At 38.1% G+C, this 19,541-nt stretch overlaps 2 protein-coding genes across 2 annotated transcripts; both read left to right on the top strand.

Annotated features, from left to right (window-relative positions):
* The first annotated feature begins 591 nt into the window (after positions 1-591).
* On the top strand, positions 592-14,167 carry CLE45 (CLAVATA3/ESR-RELATED 45). Its single transcript, XM_077368869.1, has 6 exons — positions 592-739; positions 7,255-7,462; positions 10,436-12,772; positions 12,863-13,171; positions 13,253-13,352; positions 13,454-14,167. The coding sequence occupies exons 1-6, from the start codon at positions 592-594 to the stop codon at positions 14,165-14,167; spliced, it is 3,816 nt and encodes a 1,271-aa protein (XP_077224984.1).
* On the top strand, positions 5,652-16,638 carry LOC143858213 (uncharacterized). Its single transcript, XM_077368868.1, has 9 exons — positions 5,652-5,784; positions 14,548-14,968; positions 15,091-15,276; positions 15,353-15,445; positions 15,524-15,625; positions 15,730-16,029; positions 16,121-16,195; positions 16,295-16,519; positions 16,615-16,638. Exons 4-9 carry the CDS (start codon positions 15,395-15,397, stop codon positions 16,636-16,638), a joined length of 777 nt encoding a protein of 258 aa, XP_077224983.1. The 5' UTR covers positions 5,652-5,784; positions 14,548-14,968; positions 15,091-15,276; positions 15,353-15,394.
* The last annotated feature ends 2,903 nt before the right edge of the window (positions 16,639-19,541 follow it).

The raw sequence follows: 19,541 nt of genomic DNA, 5'->3' as shown, positions 1-19,541 counted from the left end.
TGGTTTGGACCTCTAGGGAGAGCTCCAAGTAAACTTGATTAACATCCTAAAGACCAATGCTGAAGTCCTTGCTTGGACGCTAGCTGATATAAAATATCGACTGATGTTAGCTGTCCAAAAGCTGTAAGTTGACCCGCGCTTCAAGCCCGTCAAGCAGAAGAAGCGAAACTTCGCCCTCGAAAGACAACGTCACAGAGAAGAGGTCGACAAGCTTCTCTGAGCCGGTTTCATCCTGAAATCCACTACCCAGATTGGCTTGCAAACATAGTGATGGTGAAGAAGCCCAAAGAAAGTCAAGAATATACATCGACTTCACCAACCTAAATGGGAGCCTGCCTGAAGGATTTTTACCCACTTCTTCGGAGAAATCTCCTCCTCGATGCCACCTCCAGGCACAAGTTGCTGAGCTTTATGGATGCCTTCTCTAGCTACAATCATATCAAGATGTACGAACCTGTTATCCTAAAGGCATATTTCATCACCGAGCAATGATTGTACTTCTCCCGACTTATGCCGTTTGGGCTAAAAAATGTGGTAGTGACCTATTAGGGGATCATCAATAGCTTAATCAAGCAACAGATTGGCGAAAACATGGAGGCTTACATCGATGGCATGCTCTTCAAGACCCTGAAGGCTGACCACCATGTTACCGACCTAATAGAAACCTTCGCCATCCTCCACCAAAAGCACCACAAAGTCCATGTTCGAGGTCACCACCCAGAAGTTCCTCATTTTCATGGTAATCCAAAGAGGATTTGAAGCCAACTCGGAGAAAAAAAAAGGTCCTCCTTGACATGGCTCCGCCTCCAACTACCAAGGATGCGCAAAAACTTACTAGTCAGATCGCTGTGTTTAGCTGATTTATGTCCAAATATACTAAGAAATGTCTTATATTCTTCAAGATATCGAGGAACGTGAACGAATTCCGTTGGACCGAGGAATGTCAATGCACTTCCGAGCAACTTAATCACTACCTTGGTTCACTGGCCTTGCTTACAAAGTTCGAGCCTGGCGAAGAACTTTATCTAGACCTCGTTGTCAGCCCGATGGCAATAGCCCGAGAAGAAAATAAGAACTAGTTTCTAATATACAACATTAGCCGGTTACTCCATGATGCTGAAAGTTGGTATCAGAAGATCAAAAAGTTTGCCTATGCTCTAATGATTGCTGCTCGGAAATTGAGGCCATACCATAAGGCCCACTCCATCATTGTCATCATTGTCCTAACTGACGGACCAGTCCATAAAATTCTCCAAAATACCGACATGTTGGATGACTGATTTATTAGAGTTTATGCCCTAAAAGCCGGTCATTGATGTATTGAAACTTTATTTATAAGTAAAGATTTCATTTCATGACATTAACTGGGTACTATAAAGGAGTGCGTGATGTGTTTGTTTTACTTTGACACACGATTGTCCTTAGGTATCCTCATAGGAATATCTTGCCCACGGATTCATAGATCCTAAGGGGCAGGGAGATATGATATTCTTGCTCTTTGTAGACGTAAAAGGTTCCTGGTTGTGGTTCAGACTAGACATCTCTTTCTTTACTCAACTAGCATCAGACTTTGCCTCCATAAATGCATTGGGGTGGCTTCTCTCAGCCACTAGGATATTGGACCCTAAGCAAGTAGAATGGGTCTAACAAATGGTTTGTGCACTTAACAAATAATTACCTGTCGACAAGAAATATGGATAAGGCTATTCTACCAAACCAGACCCTTTATATGTCCTTAGACGTGAGGGGTGATATTGGTTCATGGTCCCGCTATGCGTCTATAGTCTACCTAATGCTGGTTATGACTTAGGATCACTTTCAGCTAATATTGGGTTATAGAGTAATCCTCAAAGTCAATAGGGACGCCAATAAGGAATCCTTAATGTAGAACGCATGGCGTTGAACAAGCCTTTTATTTTTTATTTTCTATTTTAGTCATTTTATTTGTAGTACTTTTTTAGGACATCAAATCTTGTTCTTTTGGCCTGATTTCGGTGTTTTTAGAAAGGTTTTTCAATTACCTATCTAAAGAGCTCAAGATTGGGTGATTTAGACTTGATTTGGTTAAGTTATAGGCATTTTACGGATATGGTATAGGAATATTATGGGATCACTAATTTAGGAATATTTTAGTCATGTTTCTACTTTTTATTTATGTTACTTTAGTTTGAAGATTGAGAATAATAGTTAGGCAAGAAATTAGGATTGCTATTCTTAGGTTTTGGCTCTTTATATAATGTAATGACATGAGGAAAGAAAAAAAAGATTGAATAAAGTTTATTTTGGGATATCACTTGTGTAGAGAGCATTGGCTCTTTTACATGGGTGAAGGAGCTTCGCTCCTTTCACGTGTTATATTGGAGTTTTTTCTCCAAACCGTGGCATGGGTTTTCATACCCCCACGAGATTATTTTATTCGCTTCTTGTGTTGATCTTTATCTTTGGTTTACCACTCCACGCTCCCTGCATTAGTTGGTACCAAAGCACAAGGGATCTCTGACGCAAGCACGATGGGATGAAGAAATTGCTGCACCTAATGTCGGCTATATTTTGATATGTGCACAAACTCAGCTATCTTTTCATCTTTAATTGGCTCATGAGAGCTTTTTGGGAATTTTAATACTTTTTGACAGGCCATTAAATAGTAAAAGACAAGATTGATTGTGAAAATATCAAAATACGGTTCTGCTAATATCATTTCCCAAATAAAATATAAGGTTTTAATAAAAAAAGAAACTAGGCTTTCAAATGTCTTGTGTTCTTCCTACAACAACTTTATAAATTATAGGGTTGAGGCCATGACCAGGTATAGTTCTCTAATTTTACTTTCAATTGATTAAGAAAAGGGATATGATAAATGCGCCCCTTTTCATCACATGGGCCACCCAACTGCAGTGTACGTGGCAATCAAATCAGTTGAAACCTTTGGCTGCAGTCATTGATACACTGCTGCTGGGTGTCCCGAGTGATGAAAAGGGGCCGCATTTATCATTTCCCTTAAGAAAATAGGTGTAGTTAATTGCGTTAAATTTTTGATGAGTATAATAATTGTCTAATCATTGACCCACCCAGTTGTCCCTATGTGAAATCTGATCAAGTGAGCATCCTGTCAATCTAGCCGGTGGTGATCTCCCCATCAGCCCCATATGACAACTATAGAATCAAAATCAGATAATAGCCGGGTTTTCTTACACTCAAACTTCAATAGGCAGCTCTTTTTATCTTTTTTTCTTAGAAAAAAATCATATAAATGGAATTTTTACAAAATATTGAAAGTATCCTTTTTTTTGCTTTTTACATATAAATCACTAAATTTGAACACCTCAGAAACAATTTGTTTTGGGATTTTGAGCAGTAATAAGTTCTTGGCAAAAGTGGGCATTTGGTTCACATTGTAGAATTGATTTTGAAAACAAATCAAATCTTTATCTCAATAATTTGTGTACAAAATGCCCATTTTTTTCTTTTCAAAAAACTGTTTTGGGCTCAAACTGGATTCTTAAAATCCAAAACAAACAGAGATTTAGAAAATTTCCCCATATCATTCTTTCGTGACTTCGTGTGCAAATCCTAAGGAACATGCAAACACTAAGCTCACGGACACACTCGTGAAGAACTTGACTCACCTTCCACCAATCGAGGTTCACATCCCTTTATTGTGCTTAGCCCATCCAAAGACAGTCGTGTGAGTCTTAAACCATGGACAAAAAAGAGATAAACACACTAACACACGAATTACAAGACACAAAACATCAACATCTAGGTCTGTTAAAACCCAAATTTTTTTATTAACCTTCCTCTTGATATAGTGTTTGGAAATGTCAAACAAAACATCTTTCTCCATCAATTGGTCCAAACCATGTGAAATTAATTGCGACAACCAATGAAATTGCACCAACTCTGCATGGGGCCATGGGAATATAAAGACTCGAAATCAATGGCTTTCAATTAAGAAATGTGGGTTTAGTGCCTCCAAATAAGAGCTTGGCCATGTGTCAATCATCGCCAAATCATGTATTTATATGACCAAGACGGAACTTAATTTCTCATTAGATTACTATCCCAACCTTGTAAAGGGTTAATTTCTTTATGGAGTCTCTTTGAATTCCAACTTTGTGTAGTGATTTTATCATATAATAAGAGAAGTGGTTTTATTCCTTATCACCACCCAAACGAAAGTAGATTTTCGCTTTCTTTTGTGGGGGAAGATAAGCATGTCTCGATTATGCTCCCTCTATTTGCACACTAGGACGATGAAATCGATAAGTAAAAGAATAATACCAAATTTTATCGAGAGGTTTGATGGACCCTGTAATTAGATATGCATGGATCACACGGAAAGAAAAGGGGGAAAAACAAACTATACCAGATTTTTCAAACTTCACCTATAATCAAAAGAGAGTGTCTTTTCATGTTTTTTTACCTACATGAACATCCTCTATCGTTGTCACATAATAATTGGGGGAGAAATTTTATATGGTAGTCCCAAATTCAATTGCGTATACATTTTTTTAACCCAAAATTAAGAGGCCACGGGGCAAACTGATACATTGAAATATGGAAAAACATGTCATTGGGGGGGGGGTGGACAAGCCACCTAATGAAAGCCACAAGGGAAAGCAACCCCATTACATGACAGTAAACACACGTCTTTGGAAAAGTAAGAGTACCTTCGATTAGAATCATGAATTATTTGTTGATATTTATGAATGATTTCTCCCGTTACATGTGGGTTTATTTTCTAAAAAAAAAAAATCAGAAGTTCTTGGAAAGTTCATAGAGTTCCAAGAACCAGTGGATAGTAATATTGATTGGAAGATCAAATGTTTAAAAACCGATAACGGCGATCACTACAACAAAATCCTCAATTACCAGCGGGAATTTAGCAGCGGTCTTTAAAACCGCTGTTGAAAGTGGGTCTTTACCCGCGGTAAATTTGACGACCGCTGGTATATCGTCGGAGAAAACGATTAAACACTCGCGCCCTATTTTTTTTCTCTCCCGCTCCCTCTTTTCCTCTCCCGCGCTAACCCATATTTTCTGTCTCATGCCCTAGCTTTTCTCTCCCGCTCCCTCTTTTCCATCAGGATCCGCTAACGATTAGGAGCCCAAAACTGTCGAGAAACCGTAATCTACATTGCCGATTGACGAAGGAGAAGAAACTAAGGAAGAGAGAAGCTTCTATTGCTTTGTTTTGTAGGATTTCACAGTTCTTTTTCCTTTATTTGCTAGGGTTTCGACCATCCCTCTGCATTTGGTTCCATCTCCACGCCCTTCCTTGTTTTTCGCCACTGTCAACGAAGAAGAAGGGGTTTGATTTGGGATTTTTGGCCAATGTCAAACGAAGAAGAAGGGGGCTGATTTGGGGTTTTTGGCCACTGTCAAACGAAGAAGAAGGCGGCTGATTTGGGGTTTTTGGCCACTGTCAAACGAAGAAGAAGGGGGTTGATTTGGGGTTAGGGTTCCTTCTGGCCTAAGATATCTATCATCGTTCCAACAATGTGAGTCCCCTTGATTTCTCTTTTCTTTTTGAAAAAGGGTTTCAAGTTATTGCTTATTGGTTCCATCTCTCTCTTTCTTTATAAATATGTGCCAAGGCTCTGTTTTTTGTTTTCACTTATACCCATTTTCTGATTTTCGAGCTACGGTTCCTTTGTATTTTCAGTTGTTTTTCATTTCATCTGTTAATAGATTTATGATTCTCTTTCCCTTTGGTAATTTTGGCAAGATTAGAGAAGGATAAGACAAAGGAGAAGAAAAGAAGAAAAGGAATCTTAATTAGAGGTAACTTTTGTTTCTTTTTCGTTAATTTTACTAGTTTTGTCATGATATTTGTGATCTGGTTTGGTGTTTATATTATTTTGTTATCTCTATGGATCTTCTCCTAATTGAGTCTCAAATTTCACAGATTTTTTTTTCATTTTAAAGGATTGATTTCCTTTTCTTGTCGAAAGCTATTGAGATTCCTCTTATTTCAATTTCAGAGCAATTTTTCTGGTTGTTTTGATTCTTGTGTAGTAGTAACCTCAAAAAAATTAAGTATCCTCAATAAGGATATGATATCTTTGTTTTGATTATTGTGCAGTAGTAACCTCATGAAAACTAACCTTATTTTGTAATGTCGAATAGTTTTGTTTTCTATGAAAGTTTTTCACGACATAATTCCATGTTTTTAGTAGTCTTGCTATTTGAAGGAAACAAAAAGCCAAAAAACAAGGAAAAGAAATCTAACTTGGGAAAAGGCTATTTGTTCGGTTCCACTATCGGTTCCCTTATCATTATTCAATAATATATATTAAAAGAACCAAAAAATCCAATTTCAGCATTTGTTCAATTACAAATCATTCATCTTAAGATAGAGAAGAAACAACATTCATTTACCTTTAAAAAAGAAAAGAAAAGAAGAACCAACAAATCATTCATCTTATGCAGATGTGGCATAATGACCCTTAAGATTGTTTTAAGCTTGATTTAACAATCACAAATGAGCACTGTGAATTTGTTGTGTATTTGTTGGGTTATAAAGTTAGCTATTTTTTAATGACATACAGAGTTTATAGGGGTAGATTGGTCATTTTTCTTTATCTTCCTTTGGCCATTTTCTTTTCTTTTTTTTTAAAAAATTGTAGATGCTCACTGGCCTTTTTTCTATGTGTTCTTATTAATCAAAAGATTTCAGTAATTATTCCAACAAAGCAAATGCATAGAACTCACTACCTTCCATTAGCAGAGTTAAGCTGTGCTAACTAAGCTAAAAAACAGTATAGCATGCTCAGCTGCATGTACACATAAGCCTGGTCGGGCGTGACGTGGTGGTCTGCCCCAAGTTCAAGTTGGTCTTTGTTTGATAGACAAAAGCAATGCAAATGATGGAGGGAACCAACGAAAAGATACTTGTCTTCTCAAGGATGTTGTTCCAATCTCTTTATTCAAGCCTGTCAGAACCTTCTAAAACAGCCTTTAATTGCTTGGATTGCAGGCTTATGATTGAAGTGAATCTAACTTCTTTAGGACTGATGGGCCCTCTGGCTTTATGCTTTTAAGACCCACATAGATCAGAGATAAAAGCAGGCTTATATCTACAGGAATGGGCCACAATAAGAGAAGGATTACAGTATCAGAGTTGCTTACTCTGCTATTACTGTAACCATAGAGATTTTGTATTTGTCTTTGTGGGAGAAGAAGCCATGGTTTTGTGTACTTACAGAGTGCTTATCATCCTTGTCTGTATTGGGCTCTGAACTGTTCAACCAGAGAAGGTTTCTGGCTTGAGAAGTATAGGCCTTGCCATCAAATGGGATGAAGACAATGGGATAGCAGCAGAGAAACCACGAATTCTGAAGGCCGTTGCTGTCGAGAACCTGAACACTAAGGAGAAACCAGTACCCACACCTCCCACGTTCGATCCCAATCAGTCAAGCAAAAGAAGAGTTCGAAGAGGATCGGATCCCATTCACAATAGGTGCTGATACTTTGGCTTTGTCTTATCATCGTCAAAAGGGAGTGATTGGATTGGCAAACAAAGAAGATTTCTTGCCAGTCTCCTCACTGTGGAGAGATTGGAGGGTGTTGGACACCCTCTCAGACAGATTTAGAGGTTTTATTGCTTTAGAAGTTTTTTTTTTTATTTGAGTCGTTTGTTTGTCTCTACTCTCTATTTTATTAAAAAAAAATTAAGGTTTTGTTATAGAGATATATACGTACAGAGGTGTTATCGGTATGCCCTTGAGCCCTTTCAGCAACCTAGCATCTCTGTGAGTTGCAACTGAGATCCTTGCCAAGGACACCAAGGAGATTATGAATGATGGTGGCTCCCAAAAGTATTACAGTTTAGTGGGTTGTTTCATTTGGAAAATGATTTATATATGTCTGGATTAGGAACTTCAGTTGTTGCAGATTGTTGTGGAACTCTTTATTCTTCCAGTTCTTACACCTCTTGTAATGTACAGTGATTTCAGTTTAGATGTCAAAGAAGTTGGAGAAGGGTTGATGTCATAGTATGTTTCCTATTTGTTTTAAATCCTAAATCGCATTTGTTTTGAAGATTCAGATATTTTCAATATCGATAACAGGGTAGTCTGCTAAATGTTCTTTTCTTGCTATTGATCTTGTTGCCTGGCAGGTCCTCTGCCTAAATTCTTAAACTACAAGGTGTATGAGAAAACCTCAATTTAGCATAAATATTTTAGCCACTCTTTGTAAAACATGGATTAGACTAGGAGAAACTCAACTCTGATATGTCAATGTTTCTTGAGAACTTTTCAAGTGTTGTTGCCTGCTTAATATCATTTTATGACCAGCAAAATCTTTTAACGATGTATAATTTAAGTGTTTGTCTTCTCTTTACTGTTTATACCTTAGATCTGACAAACCTTAAGTCAAAATTGATATTGACATCAAGGTAGAAATATTCTAGTGGTTTTTAAACAATAATAATAAAACAAATACAAGATGCTTCAAGTACACCCATATATAGGATTTTCAGACTCTCAAATCCAAAGAGGAAAACATGTAAATTTCAATGATTACCGAGAGAATGGTCAATATTACTAGTGATTAACAAAATTGGAATTTTACGTGACCAATTACAATCAATTGACTGAAGCAGCACAAAGCCTCGCAGATCTGTAATGGAGAAAATACACATGCATTTTTCAAAAGACCAAGACAAATAGACTCCAATGTGGAATTTTCTACCGGTTTACAAGAAATCACGTTATCATTCAAGTAGGCATGCAGCCAAGAGATCATCGTTTAGCAATGAGAAAATAAAAACAATAAAGAAGTGTTATTTTCCTAAAAGAAACCGAGAGAAGACAAGAGATCATCGTTTAGCAATGAGAAAATAAAAACAATGGCATGCAGCCAATTCGTTCAAATGATAGTCCAGTGTCTTAAGTGAATGAGATCATCATGGCCAAACATGTATAGCTCTGTGGGCGCTGATTTGAAGTTACATAGAAAATTTCCAGATGTGAAAACATAAAGAAGTGTTATTTTCATAATAAAATGCACCTAAAAAGTTACTAGTGCCCAAGACATGGAATTAAATCCTTGAAACAATTACGGTTGGTAACACATTTACCATAAACGGACATCTAAATGAATAAATGATGTCTCACAGTCTCACCTGTCCATCTTTCTCGTCTTTGAGAAGATAATAAAGTTGTTGACGTATGATACCACCCTGGAAAATGAATTAAATAAGAACTTGGACACACTTTCGGGAATTAGAATGAAATGATGAAAAAGAATGGTTTGTCCAAACCAAAAATCCTAAAATGTGTCATATAAAGAATATAAGACTCTGATGGAATGGATCCAAGTCCCAATAAAATAAAAACAAATTGCTAAAGTACAACCTTAAAGTGAGGTTGAGGATATAGTGAATCAGCAAATACAAAAATTGGAGCACCGAAAGGTAATAAAAACCTATGCAAGAAGGGGGATATTTGGGCTGTTTATGATCCAAGGTGGGAACCACAGCTCAACAAAGGCAGCAAAAGTACAGTTCGTGAGGAAGGCCTTGATAGTGATGTGGCCCCACTTCAAGGCTGTTTGTTCATGAGGAAGCTGTTTGATGTAGCTGAGACCCACTCTGATGTGCTATAGTTGTTTAATCTCCTTTAGTTATTATTTTATTTTTGATTATTTCTACTGTTAATTTACTTTATGCTAGCGAGGACCACCATTAGTTAAAGTCAGCAATTTATGTTTAATTTGGTAGGGTCCATCTGTTAAGAAAAAAATAGCTTAAAGCATGTGGCACTATAACGAGGCAAGTGATAGTCTGTAGTGTCGATAGAAAAAGAATCAAATCACCAATTGCAATTCCATGGATATGCTGATATTTAGGTGTTCCCAAAGAGTGTTACCAGTCCATGTTGCAGCATGCCTTTGGTTACATGTAACCTCAAGCTTCTCAGGGCCGGGTATTATGCAAATCAAGATTGAAGGGTGGGGCTGAATCTAAATGACAATCATCTTTCCCTGGGAAATGAGGTGAAGAAACTCTGTTTTGGGGCTACGCTATTACTTCTTTTATAGATATTATCAGGGTGTTTTGGGGCTAAAGAAACTTCATCTTCTTTATCAAAAGATGTTAAAGTTCAAAGGGATATGCTCTCATCGTCTTTCAAGTGCAGGTTTGGCTCCAGAGGAGCCTCTAAAGAACTTAAAGAGAGTTGATTTCCCCTGCTTTGGGTCTACATCTACGTATGGCTAGCAAAAGATAATAGGATAGGCCATAGAATAGAGATTCCCTTGCTTTGGGTCTACTTGTACGGACAAATCTCAAAAAGTCATGGATCGAAGTTGGATCCAACTTCCAAGGTATGACTATGATAGCGTTTAGGTTTTTCAAATGTGGAAGAAATTGGATTGATTATGTATAATTTTAATATGTTTAATTTGTGTTCACTTTTGGATACAATAGGAATGACCCGGCGTACGAGGAAGGAGTTTCTCAATTTCTTAACTTCGCGTTTACTCATGGAGCTCATGGAGGAAAGATATTTTGCCCATGTAACAAATGCGGCAATGTTAGATTGGTTGATCGAGAAGAGGCCGAGGGACATTTGTTGTGGAATGGGATGCTCTTGGGCTACAGTAGATGGGTTAATCATGGGGAAGGGTCATCTCGTGCTATGAGTAATAATGAATACCAAGCACCTCATGAACCAATTATACAAGATGAAATGCACGAACTATTGAATGATATACACCCAAGATCGAGCCATGATCATGATAATAGACCACTAGATGAGGAGGGTCATTCAGCAGATGCACGTATGGACGAGCTTAATGGACATGCGGATAAGTTTTTTAAACTATTACAAGATGCGGAGCAAGAATTATACCCAGGATGCAAGTTCACTAAATTATCCTTCGTGGTTCGATTGTTTCACATAAAGTTTCTTAATGGGTGGAGCAACAAATCATTCACCATGTTGCTTGAGTTGTTGAAAGAGGTACTTCCTAAGGGTGAAGCATTGCCGAAGTCCTTTTATGAAACTAAGAAGATTATTAGGGATTTGGGCCTCCATTACGACAAAATAGATGCATGCCCAAATGATTGTATGCTATACTGGAAGGAAGCCTCCAATGATTCTCAATGTCGTATTTGTGGGGCTTCAAGGTGGAAAACAATTGAAGGGAATTCAGATGAGCAGAGAACCCATTCGTCCACAAGAGAGCAGAAAGTTCCCGCAAAGATTTTGCGTCATTTTCCTTTGAAGCCAAGGTTGCAGAGGTTGTATATGTCAACTAAAACGGCTTCTTTCATGACATGGCATTATGAGAACCGTACCAAAGACGATATATTAAGGCATCCTGCAGACTCTACGGCCTGGCAAACTTTTGACTACATATATCCGTGGTTTTCTTCTGAACCTTGCAATGTTAGACTTGGATTAGCAAGCGACGGCTTCAATCCATTTAGGACGATGAGTATTGCTCACAGCACATGGCCCGTTGTGCTCATTCCATATAATCTTCCACCATGGATGTGCATGAAGCAACCATATATAATGTTGTCATTGTTAATTCCTGGCCCTTCTAGTCCCGGGAATGACATTGATGTCTACTTACAACCTCTGATCGAAGAGTTGAAGGAATTATGGGTGTCAGGTTTGCAGACTTATGACGCATCGAGGCAGGAGACATTTCAGATGCATGCATCACTTTTATGGACGATCAGCGACTTCCCTGCATATGCTAACTTATCGGGATGGAGCACCAAAGGGAAACTGGCCTGTCCTTCTTGTAACAAGGACACATGTTCTCTGCGTTTGAAGCATGGAAGGAAGTTTTGTTACATGGGACACCGACGATTCTTAGAGGCCAATCACAGATTTCGGTCTGATAAGTCTTCTTTTAATGGCACTAAGGAGAAGAGGTTAGCTCCGATTCCCCTATCAGGGACACAGGTACTGGATCAACTACAAAGCATTAACATCACATTTGGCAAGAAGCAAGATACCGGTGCAAAGAAGCAAGGTAAACGTGGGAAGAAGAGGGTTGTAGAGGAGAGTCCCTTGGAGGAAAACATTTCTGCCTCCGCTGCTAAGAAAAAAGAGAAGCCTCCTAAGGAGCATAATTGGAAGAAAAAAAGTATATTTTTCAGTCTTCCTTACTGGGAATCGCTCTTATTGCGCCACAACCTAGATGTGATGCACATTGAGAAGAACGTTTGCGACAGTGTAATTGGTACATTATTGAATATTGAAGGGAAAACAAAGGACAGTGTAAAAGCACGATTAGATTTACAAGAAATGGGACTGAGAAGGACACTTCACCCAGTGACTACTATAAGGAACAAAACATACTTGCGCCCAGCATGCTTCACAATGTCTCCAAAGGAGAAAGAGGTTCTTTGCAACATCCTAAAGGATGTCAAGCTTCCAGATGGCTATTCCTCAAATATCTCGCGACGTGTGAATGTTCGAGAGCGCAAGATTTCGGGATTGAAGAGTCATGATTGTCATGTTTTGATGCAGCAGCTACTTCCATTAGCTATACGCTCATCATTGCCTAAGAACGTCAGCTCCGTATTGATTGAGCTATGTAACTTCTTCAAAGAATTATGTTCAAAAGTCCTCAATGTAGGCGACATCCTCAAACTACAAGATAGGATTGCACTAACACTTTGCCATATGGAGAAGATATTCCCTCCTGCCTTTTTTGATATTATGGTGCATTTACCTATTCATTTAGCGGATGAGGCAATGTTGGCTGGACCGGTACAATACCGATGGATGTACCCCATAGAGAGGTATGCACAGTTCATCAAAAAATTTGATTCGATCTTGAAGGTTTCTATAAATTCATATTAGTGAAAGTAATGCACGCTGTGATTGTGTAGGTACCTTCTCACATTAAAGTCATATGTGCGCAATAGAAGTCGTCCCGAGGGATCTATTGCAGAGGGGTACCTGGCAGAAGAATGTTTGACGTTTTGTTCAAGATATTTGGAAGGTGTTGAATCAAAGTTGAATCGGCCGGTAAGGAATGATGAAGATGCACATGTTGAAATGGAAGAAGGATTTTCTATATTCTCACTAGCAGGACGCCCTCTAGGCGAAGTTAAGAGTTGCCCTTTAGATCAAACCACAATTGAACAGGCACATCGATATGTTCTCTTCAACTGCCCTGCAGTTATTCCATTTATTGCGTAAGCCAATTAAATTGTCTTTAATCTATTCGGTAAATACTTGGAAACTCATTTCTCTTACGTACATTAATGCTTATGCAGAGAACATGTAAACCATACTCAAAGGTTGCATCCTCGTGCTAGGGCAAGGGATATAGAGCAAATTCACAATAAAAAATTTCCAACTTGGTTTGGCACACATGTCAGCTCACACCCACATTAAGCTACTCTTCAACTTTATTTAGCATACACGTTGGTCTTTGCTAATCATTATCAAATTTTGAATAGGTTCAAAATTTGCAGCGGACAAGGAGTGAGCATATATCAGAAAAGCTTAGATGGTTAGCTGGGGGGCCAGCGCCCGTCGCTAGGAAATACAAAGGGTTTATTAGTAAAGGTTTCCGCTTTCACACAAAGGCTCGCGAACAGAAAAGGAAAACACAGAATTGTGGAGTTGTTGTCACTGCAAATACAAGAAGTTTTTCAAGTGCCAGGGATCAGAATCCAATAGCAGGAGATATTAGTTATTATGGTGTTTTAACAGATATCATTGAACTTAACTACTTTGGACGCCTGAAGGCATTGCTTTTCAAATGTGATTGGTTTGATGTTGTAACGCCGAACAGGGGAATAAAAATAGATGCGTTCGGTTATACAGTTGTAAATATGACACGTCATATTTATAAAAATGAGCCTTTTGTCTTTGCATCTCAAGCTGAGCAAGTATTCTATGTGCAAGATCACCCCGGTAACAAAGACTGGCATGTGGTTGTGAAGACAAAACCTAGGGACTTGTACGAGGTACATGGGAACAATGATGAGGGAGATGTCCAGACCGAGGCAGCACAAATCCAAAATTTGGAAGACGTAAATAGCTGCGAACGAATAGATATAGTAGGGACAGAAATTGATGAACCGTTGGAACAATTGACCCAGGCAATACCAGATGATGAAGAATGTGATACAGATTCAGATGATAGTGACGGCGATGAGAGTCCCTTTGCCAACGATAAATAAACGGGATCATATCTCTTTCTCTATTTGGTGTACTGCTTTGATGGTTGATTTGTTTGAATTTTGACAAAATGTCGCTCTTTTGTTAATGTTCTTACATTTGTAGACTTTGTGTAGTGGAACACTTGTACCTGTTCTTTTTCTAAGAAATGGTTGAGGGGGTATCATATTTGGGAGTTTTGAATCACTAAATGTTGCTCTATTCTTAATGTTCTTAAATTTATAGGCTTTGTTTACTAAAATACTTACACTTGCTATCTTTTGAAATTTGATGGATACATGATCATCTCCACTTAAATGTCAAATCGTTAAATTGTTATCAATTTGCAATAGTTGTATGCTTATTATTTAAGATATCAATCTCAATTGTTAATCATGTACAGGTGATCAGACATGAGGAAACGCAATCTCACTATGCCACCCTCACATTCTCAGGCCCAAGATACACATGATGATTCCCAGATAGGACAGGGGGATGAGCAGACCGAGGATCTGGATGACCAGGTCGGGCACTTGCATACACAACCCTCCTCTGTTCCTGAGACACAGGATGTTGCCTCCTCGTCGAGGAGGTCTTGGAAGAGACGTGGTCCCACTTACTGCAAAGATACATGGGGACGCCCTAGGAGCCAAAGGAAGAGAGTAGTCTTTAATAAATTTGGGCAGCCCGTAGGAAAAATAGGGAAAAAATTCACAAATTTCTTGGGCACTGTAGCAAGACTTGGTGCTAAGTTACCAATTGACCAATTCGACTGGAGGCAAGTGCCTAACGAAAAGAAAGAAGATGCGTGGGAAGTTGTTCAGGTACGATGAAAATAAATTGTATTATTAACTTCCTACAAGTTATTTTAGGAAGCTAGTATTATTTTCATTTTAAATTTTGTTATAATTCCATGGTATTAAAGACTTCTTACATGTCAATTTAGGATTACTATGATGTTGATGAGATGCATAAGAGTTGGACATTGAGTAATATCGGTACAAAATGGAAAGATTGGAAGTGTTATTTGAGAAAAACTTACTTCAAGCCTGGTTTCCCATGCACGGATGATAGAGTAATTGGTGACCAGTGGACGGGTCTCTGCGCCCATTGGTAGTCATCGCTTGCTCAGGTAAAATGCAATCTTATTTTGGTTTTAACATTAATATAAAAAAATTAACATTATTATATTTGGTTGCTAATTTCAGAAGCGCAGTATAACGAACAAGGCTAACCGATCCAAACAAGTGATGATGCACACAAATGGGACTCAGAGCTTCGCATGTAAACGCTATGATCTGGTAATTTCATGAACTTCTAATTTAACTCTTCATTTATATATTGGTTTTGACATGATAAAATTATTTTCCTGTTGACAGGAGAAAGGAAGTGGCAAGGTTCTTAGCCGCCCTGAACTATTCAAGCTTACTCATACGAAGAAAAATGGGAAGATTGTTGATACAGCGTCAGAGGATCTGATAGTATGTTATTAAATATAATGTGCCAATACTATATGCTATTTTTTTTTTATTTGGCCGGTTTTATGTTAAGCTTTATTTCTATTGTTTTTTTTTCTTATTTTCAGAAAAAGTTTACACAGTACGAGATGGAGCATCCTGAGTCTTCCAGTAGCAACGTTGCAATTTCCAGAGACGACGCCTTTGCCCATTTCATGGGATCAGAGAGACATGGCAGGGTACGGATGATGGGGTTTGGTACAACTCCAACTGATTGTTTTGGGCCATCACCGAATCGCATGGATTATCGGAGAATGATTGAAGAAGAGCGAAATGACAAAGAACAAATTAGGGAGGATTTTCGCCAGTTTAAGGATGAGGTGACCCAGCAGCTTCAGAATTTCATGTCAAATTTCAGTGGTAGCCAGGTAATGTTTGAAATTATGTTGCATACAAGTAAGATACAAAATTGTAAAATGAGTTTCTTTACATAACGTTTCTATTTTATAATAATTTTAGAATACTGCCGATGCAACTCCATCACGAGATGTGACTTCCCCCCCTACAAGTCACCCGCCTTGCTCCTCCACAGAGGTATAATTGATTTTACATTTTCATGCAGCTAATTCCAATACTTGACTGCTATCATTGACTGTGTAATTTGCAAGTTTTCATTTCCTTAATGTTGCCTAGGTTATTTTGATGAGCTTGGCACGACCGGGGATTGAATTGGCGAAAGGACTTCTTGTGAGCGAAGATCCGGCGATGATAGTTGATGGCACACCGATTGGGCCAGGATTCTCTCTTGTTAGTGTCAGGGTTATAATAGTGGGCGATGAACTTCTGATAAGACCATCAGGACGGCGGAAAACTATTAGAGACGTGGCTGGAGGACATGTCGTTTGGCCATCTTTTTGTGTAAGTTTATGATATAATTTTGGTTTTTAATATTTTTTTTATCATATATTTACTAATCGTTTTCTTTATTTTTGTTTTTTTTACTTTCTTTGCAGGTTAAAGAAGCACCGAGCAACTAAGTTACTTTAATGTTTGTAGTACCTTTTTGTAGTTATGGACTTCAATGTTATCTATTTTTTGTAGTTATGGATGATGAGTGACATCATCATTGGGGACATGCTAAACTATAGATAATCTTCATGTGAACAGTGGTTGGGGATATGCTAAACTCTTGTATCCAATTCCAAATTTTTGTGTGGACGAGGTAGTAAAGGGATGATTTTGCTGGTGGTCATGTTATTTTTGCTTAATGATTTTTATATCTTAAGTGTGCATAAATAAGGAGGTTGATATGAACAACTGATCAGGTAGCAAAGGGATAGGAATTGCATTCAGCATTGCTTATTCTTTACTTTCCTTTCTGATGTAATTTTTCTTTACTTTCCTTGATGATGTAACTTTTACCTTTAGGAATTCAGTGTAAATAAGAAGTTATCAAGTTGTGGATGGGTCATGAGTCGAGAGTTGAGAAGTTGTTGCTCACTTTCCCTACAGACACGAGATCTACGATGAGAAAGGTAGTTCCCATCTATTAGCATTAGTGTAAATTTGGGAATTTGGCATATATTTTAGTATGCCTTCATGTGTTTATTGTGTTTATGTTGAGTGTTCTAAGATTTCTCTTGCTTCTTAACATACTTACACTGTGTAGGTAGGGTGGGGAAATGTAGATTTTTTACTACCTTTCGGTAGAGTCTAGAGTGCTACAGAAGGCTTTATTCACGGATTGGATGAAAAGGTACCCTTTCTTTAATACTAGCTTATGCATATTTTAGTTGAGTTTTGAACAACTGATCAGTCATTATACACTTGCTTATGGCCGTAATTTGTATGGATGATTTCAAATCTGTAAATGTTTAGATTCTTTTATGCTTCTCTGTTGTATAGTTTTGGTGAATTTGTATGGATGATTCCATATTGAATACTAAATGGAATCCCTCTTTGAATGCGTGTGACCTTGTAACTCTATGTGTTTGTCACTAATCTAATCTCTCTCCACTATCTGCATTTCTTTGACAGGCAGAGGTTGTTCAACCTGCCTTTGCACTGGGAAAGCCTCGACATCAAGCACTCCTATACATGAATGGAGCATGGTAATAGAGATGCACCGAGTCATTGTCGTTTTTGTACATGACAACTACTTTTAGATCAACCAATTTGTTATATACTTTTAGATCAAATTAAAGTCTGTTCACAATTCATGTTAAAAGATTTTGGGTGGGGTGGGGGGGCGATCAAATTAAAGTCTGCCCACAATTCATGTTAAAATACAAACTGATCCTATCGTTGAAGTTGTGTACTAGATCCCTTGTATTTTCACTTGGGTGTATTTAGTATGAGGTGAAAAGCAGCTTGTCTTACCTACATAAAGCATGTTTGATAAATAGACCTTTACATGTTGGATGCGAACTGCTATTCATTTTTTAACTTTAAAATTCCCATTTGCAAGTCAATGATGAAATGATTAGGATAATCCCTATTAGGCCCTTGATCAACATGTGTCGTACTGTTTACATGTATGTTAATTGTTCAAAGCCAAATCATACATTGCTCTGTAATTTGCAGGTTATGCATAATAGTAGCATTTTGGATAACTCTTGTATATTTCCAAAATTTAACCTTATGTTGAATGATAAAACTGTCCTACCTTCAAACAGGTCTATTCATTCCACAAATTACACTTGCTGCTGTCCTTTTTTTGTTTTTTGACCATCTATGGTTTCCATTGAAATTTGCCTAGTCTTTTGTACCCAATGGTCGTGCAATACAAAAACTCACACTTAACTTTCTACTATATACTAAGGCCCTGTTTTAGATTTAGAGAATCGATTGTGACTCCCACAGAGAATCGTTTTAAATCTGTGACGGTGGTGGGTACTGCCCTTGTTGTGGGGGGTGCCTGTGAGTGGGCAGTGGGTGGTGAGGTGGTTGCTTCCTGTGCAAAGTTGGTGGGTCACATGATGAGGTGGTGGGGGCTTCACATGCAATGGTGATGTCAACTGTTGAGGTGGTTTGTCCGGAATGAGGTGGCAGCTTTGGAACCATTCAAAAAAAAAAAGGGGCAGCTCTGGCTCGTGGTGGGATTGATTTTTGCGACTCTGTGGCATATATGTATTCCTTTGGGCATTAATACTTCCCTTCCTTCTATACAGGCTCACATACCATATGCTGATCCATAGCTGGCTGCTTATGGTGCAACGCCTTTTGTAAGTGGCATCGGATGTCTTTTCTTCTTTGGTTATTAATTTAGTGATATGGTATGGCAGGCTTCCCTTAGCTACATGTTTTTTTTAAACGGTGGAACAACTGATTAAAAATAATGCTGGGAAGATGTGTAGTATTTTAAAACTTCTTGCCCTCTAATTTGGTTTAGGATTTCTTTATTTGTCATATTATTCTTAACAGGTACTTGTCATTGCTTAAATCTGCTGTGACTGGAAATGATGCTGGCAAGGGATGTTTTTTAGCAGCATTGGCAGAATCTGGATTCCTTATTGGCTTGGAAAAGAACAGGTGTGCTTATTTATTTCCCACCGTGAAGGACCTGTATCCTGTTTGATTTGTGTGCATGCATCAAATATCAAAAATAGACTTTACTTGTAGCCTTTTGATTTGATCCATCCTTTGTAAATTTTCTTTTGTGTTAAATAAATTAAAAGTTATTTTGTCAAAGTCTACAGGTTCTATATTTTTGTATGTGTGACAGGTTATATTTTTGCAGAATATGTGAAGCAGGTTCTCTATGTGTCACAGGTTATATTTTTGTAACCTGTATGTGTGACAGGTTATACTTCTGTATTTGTAAAAAAAAAAAAATCCCAGTTTTACCAGCGGTAATTATTGCAATACAGTAACGGTGTCACGGTTTAAACCGCTGCCAGATAGACCTATACCAGCGGTTATAACCGCTGCTAATGATTAA

The sequence above is a fragment of the Tasmannia lanceolata genome, unplaced genomic scaffold, assembly GCF_043159265.1.
Source record: "Tasmannia lanceolata isolate RefF3 unplaced genomic scaffold, GAP_Taslan_0.1 ptg000025l, whole genome shotgun sequence".
Lineage (NCBI taxonomy): Eukaryota > Viridiplantae > Streptophyta > Magnoliopsida > Canellales > Winteraceae > Tasmannia > Tasmannia lanceolata.
This window is presented reverse-complemented; position numbering and strand designations above follow the sequence as displayed.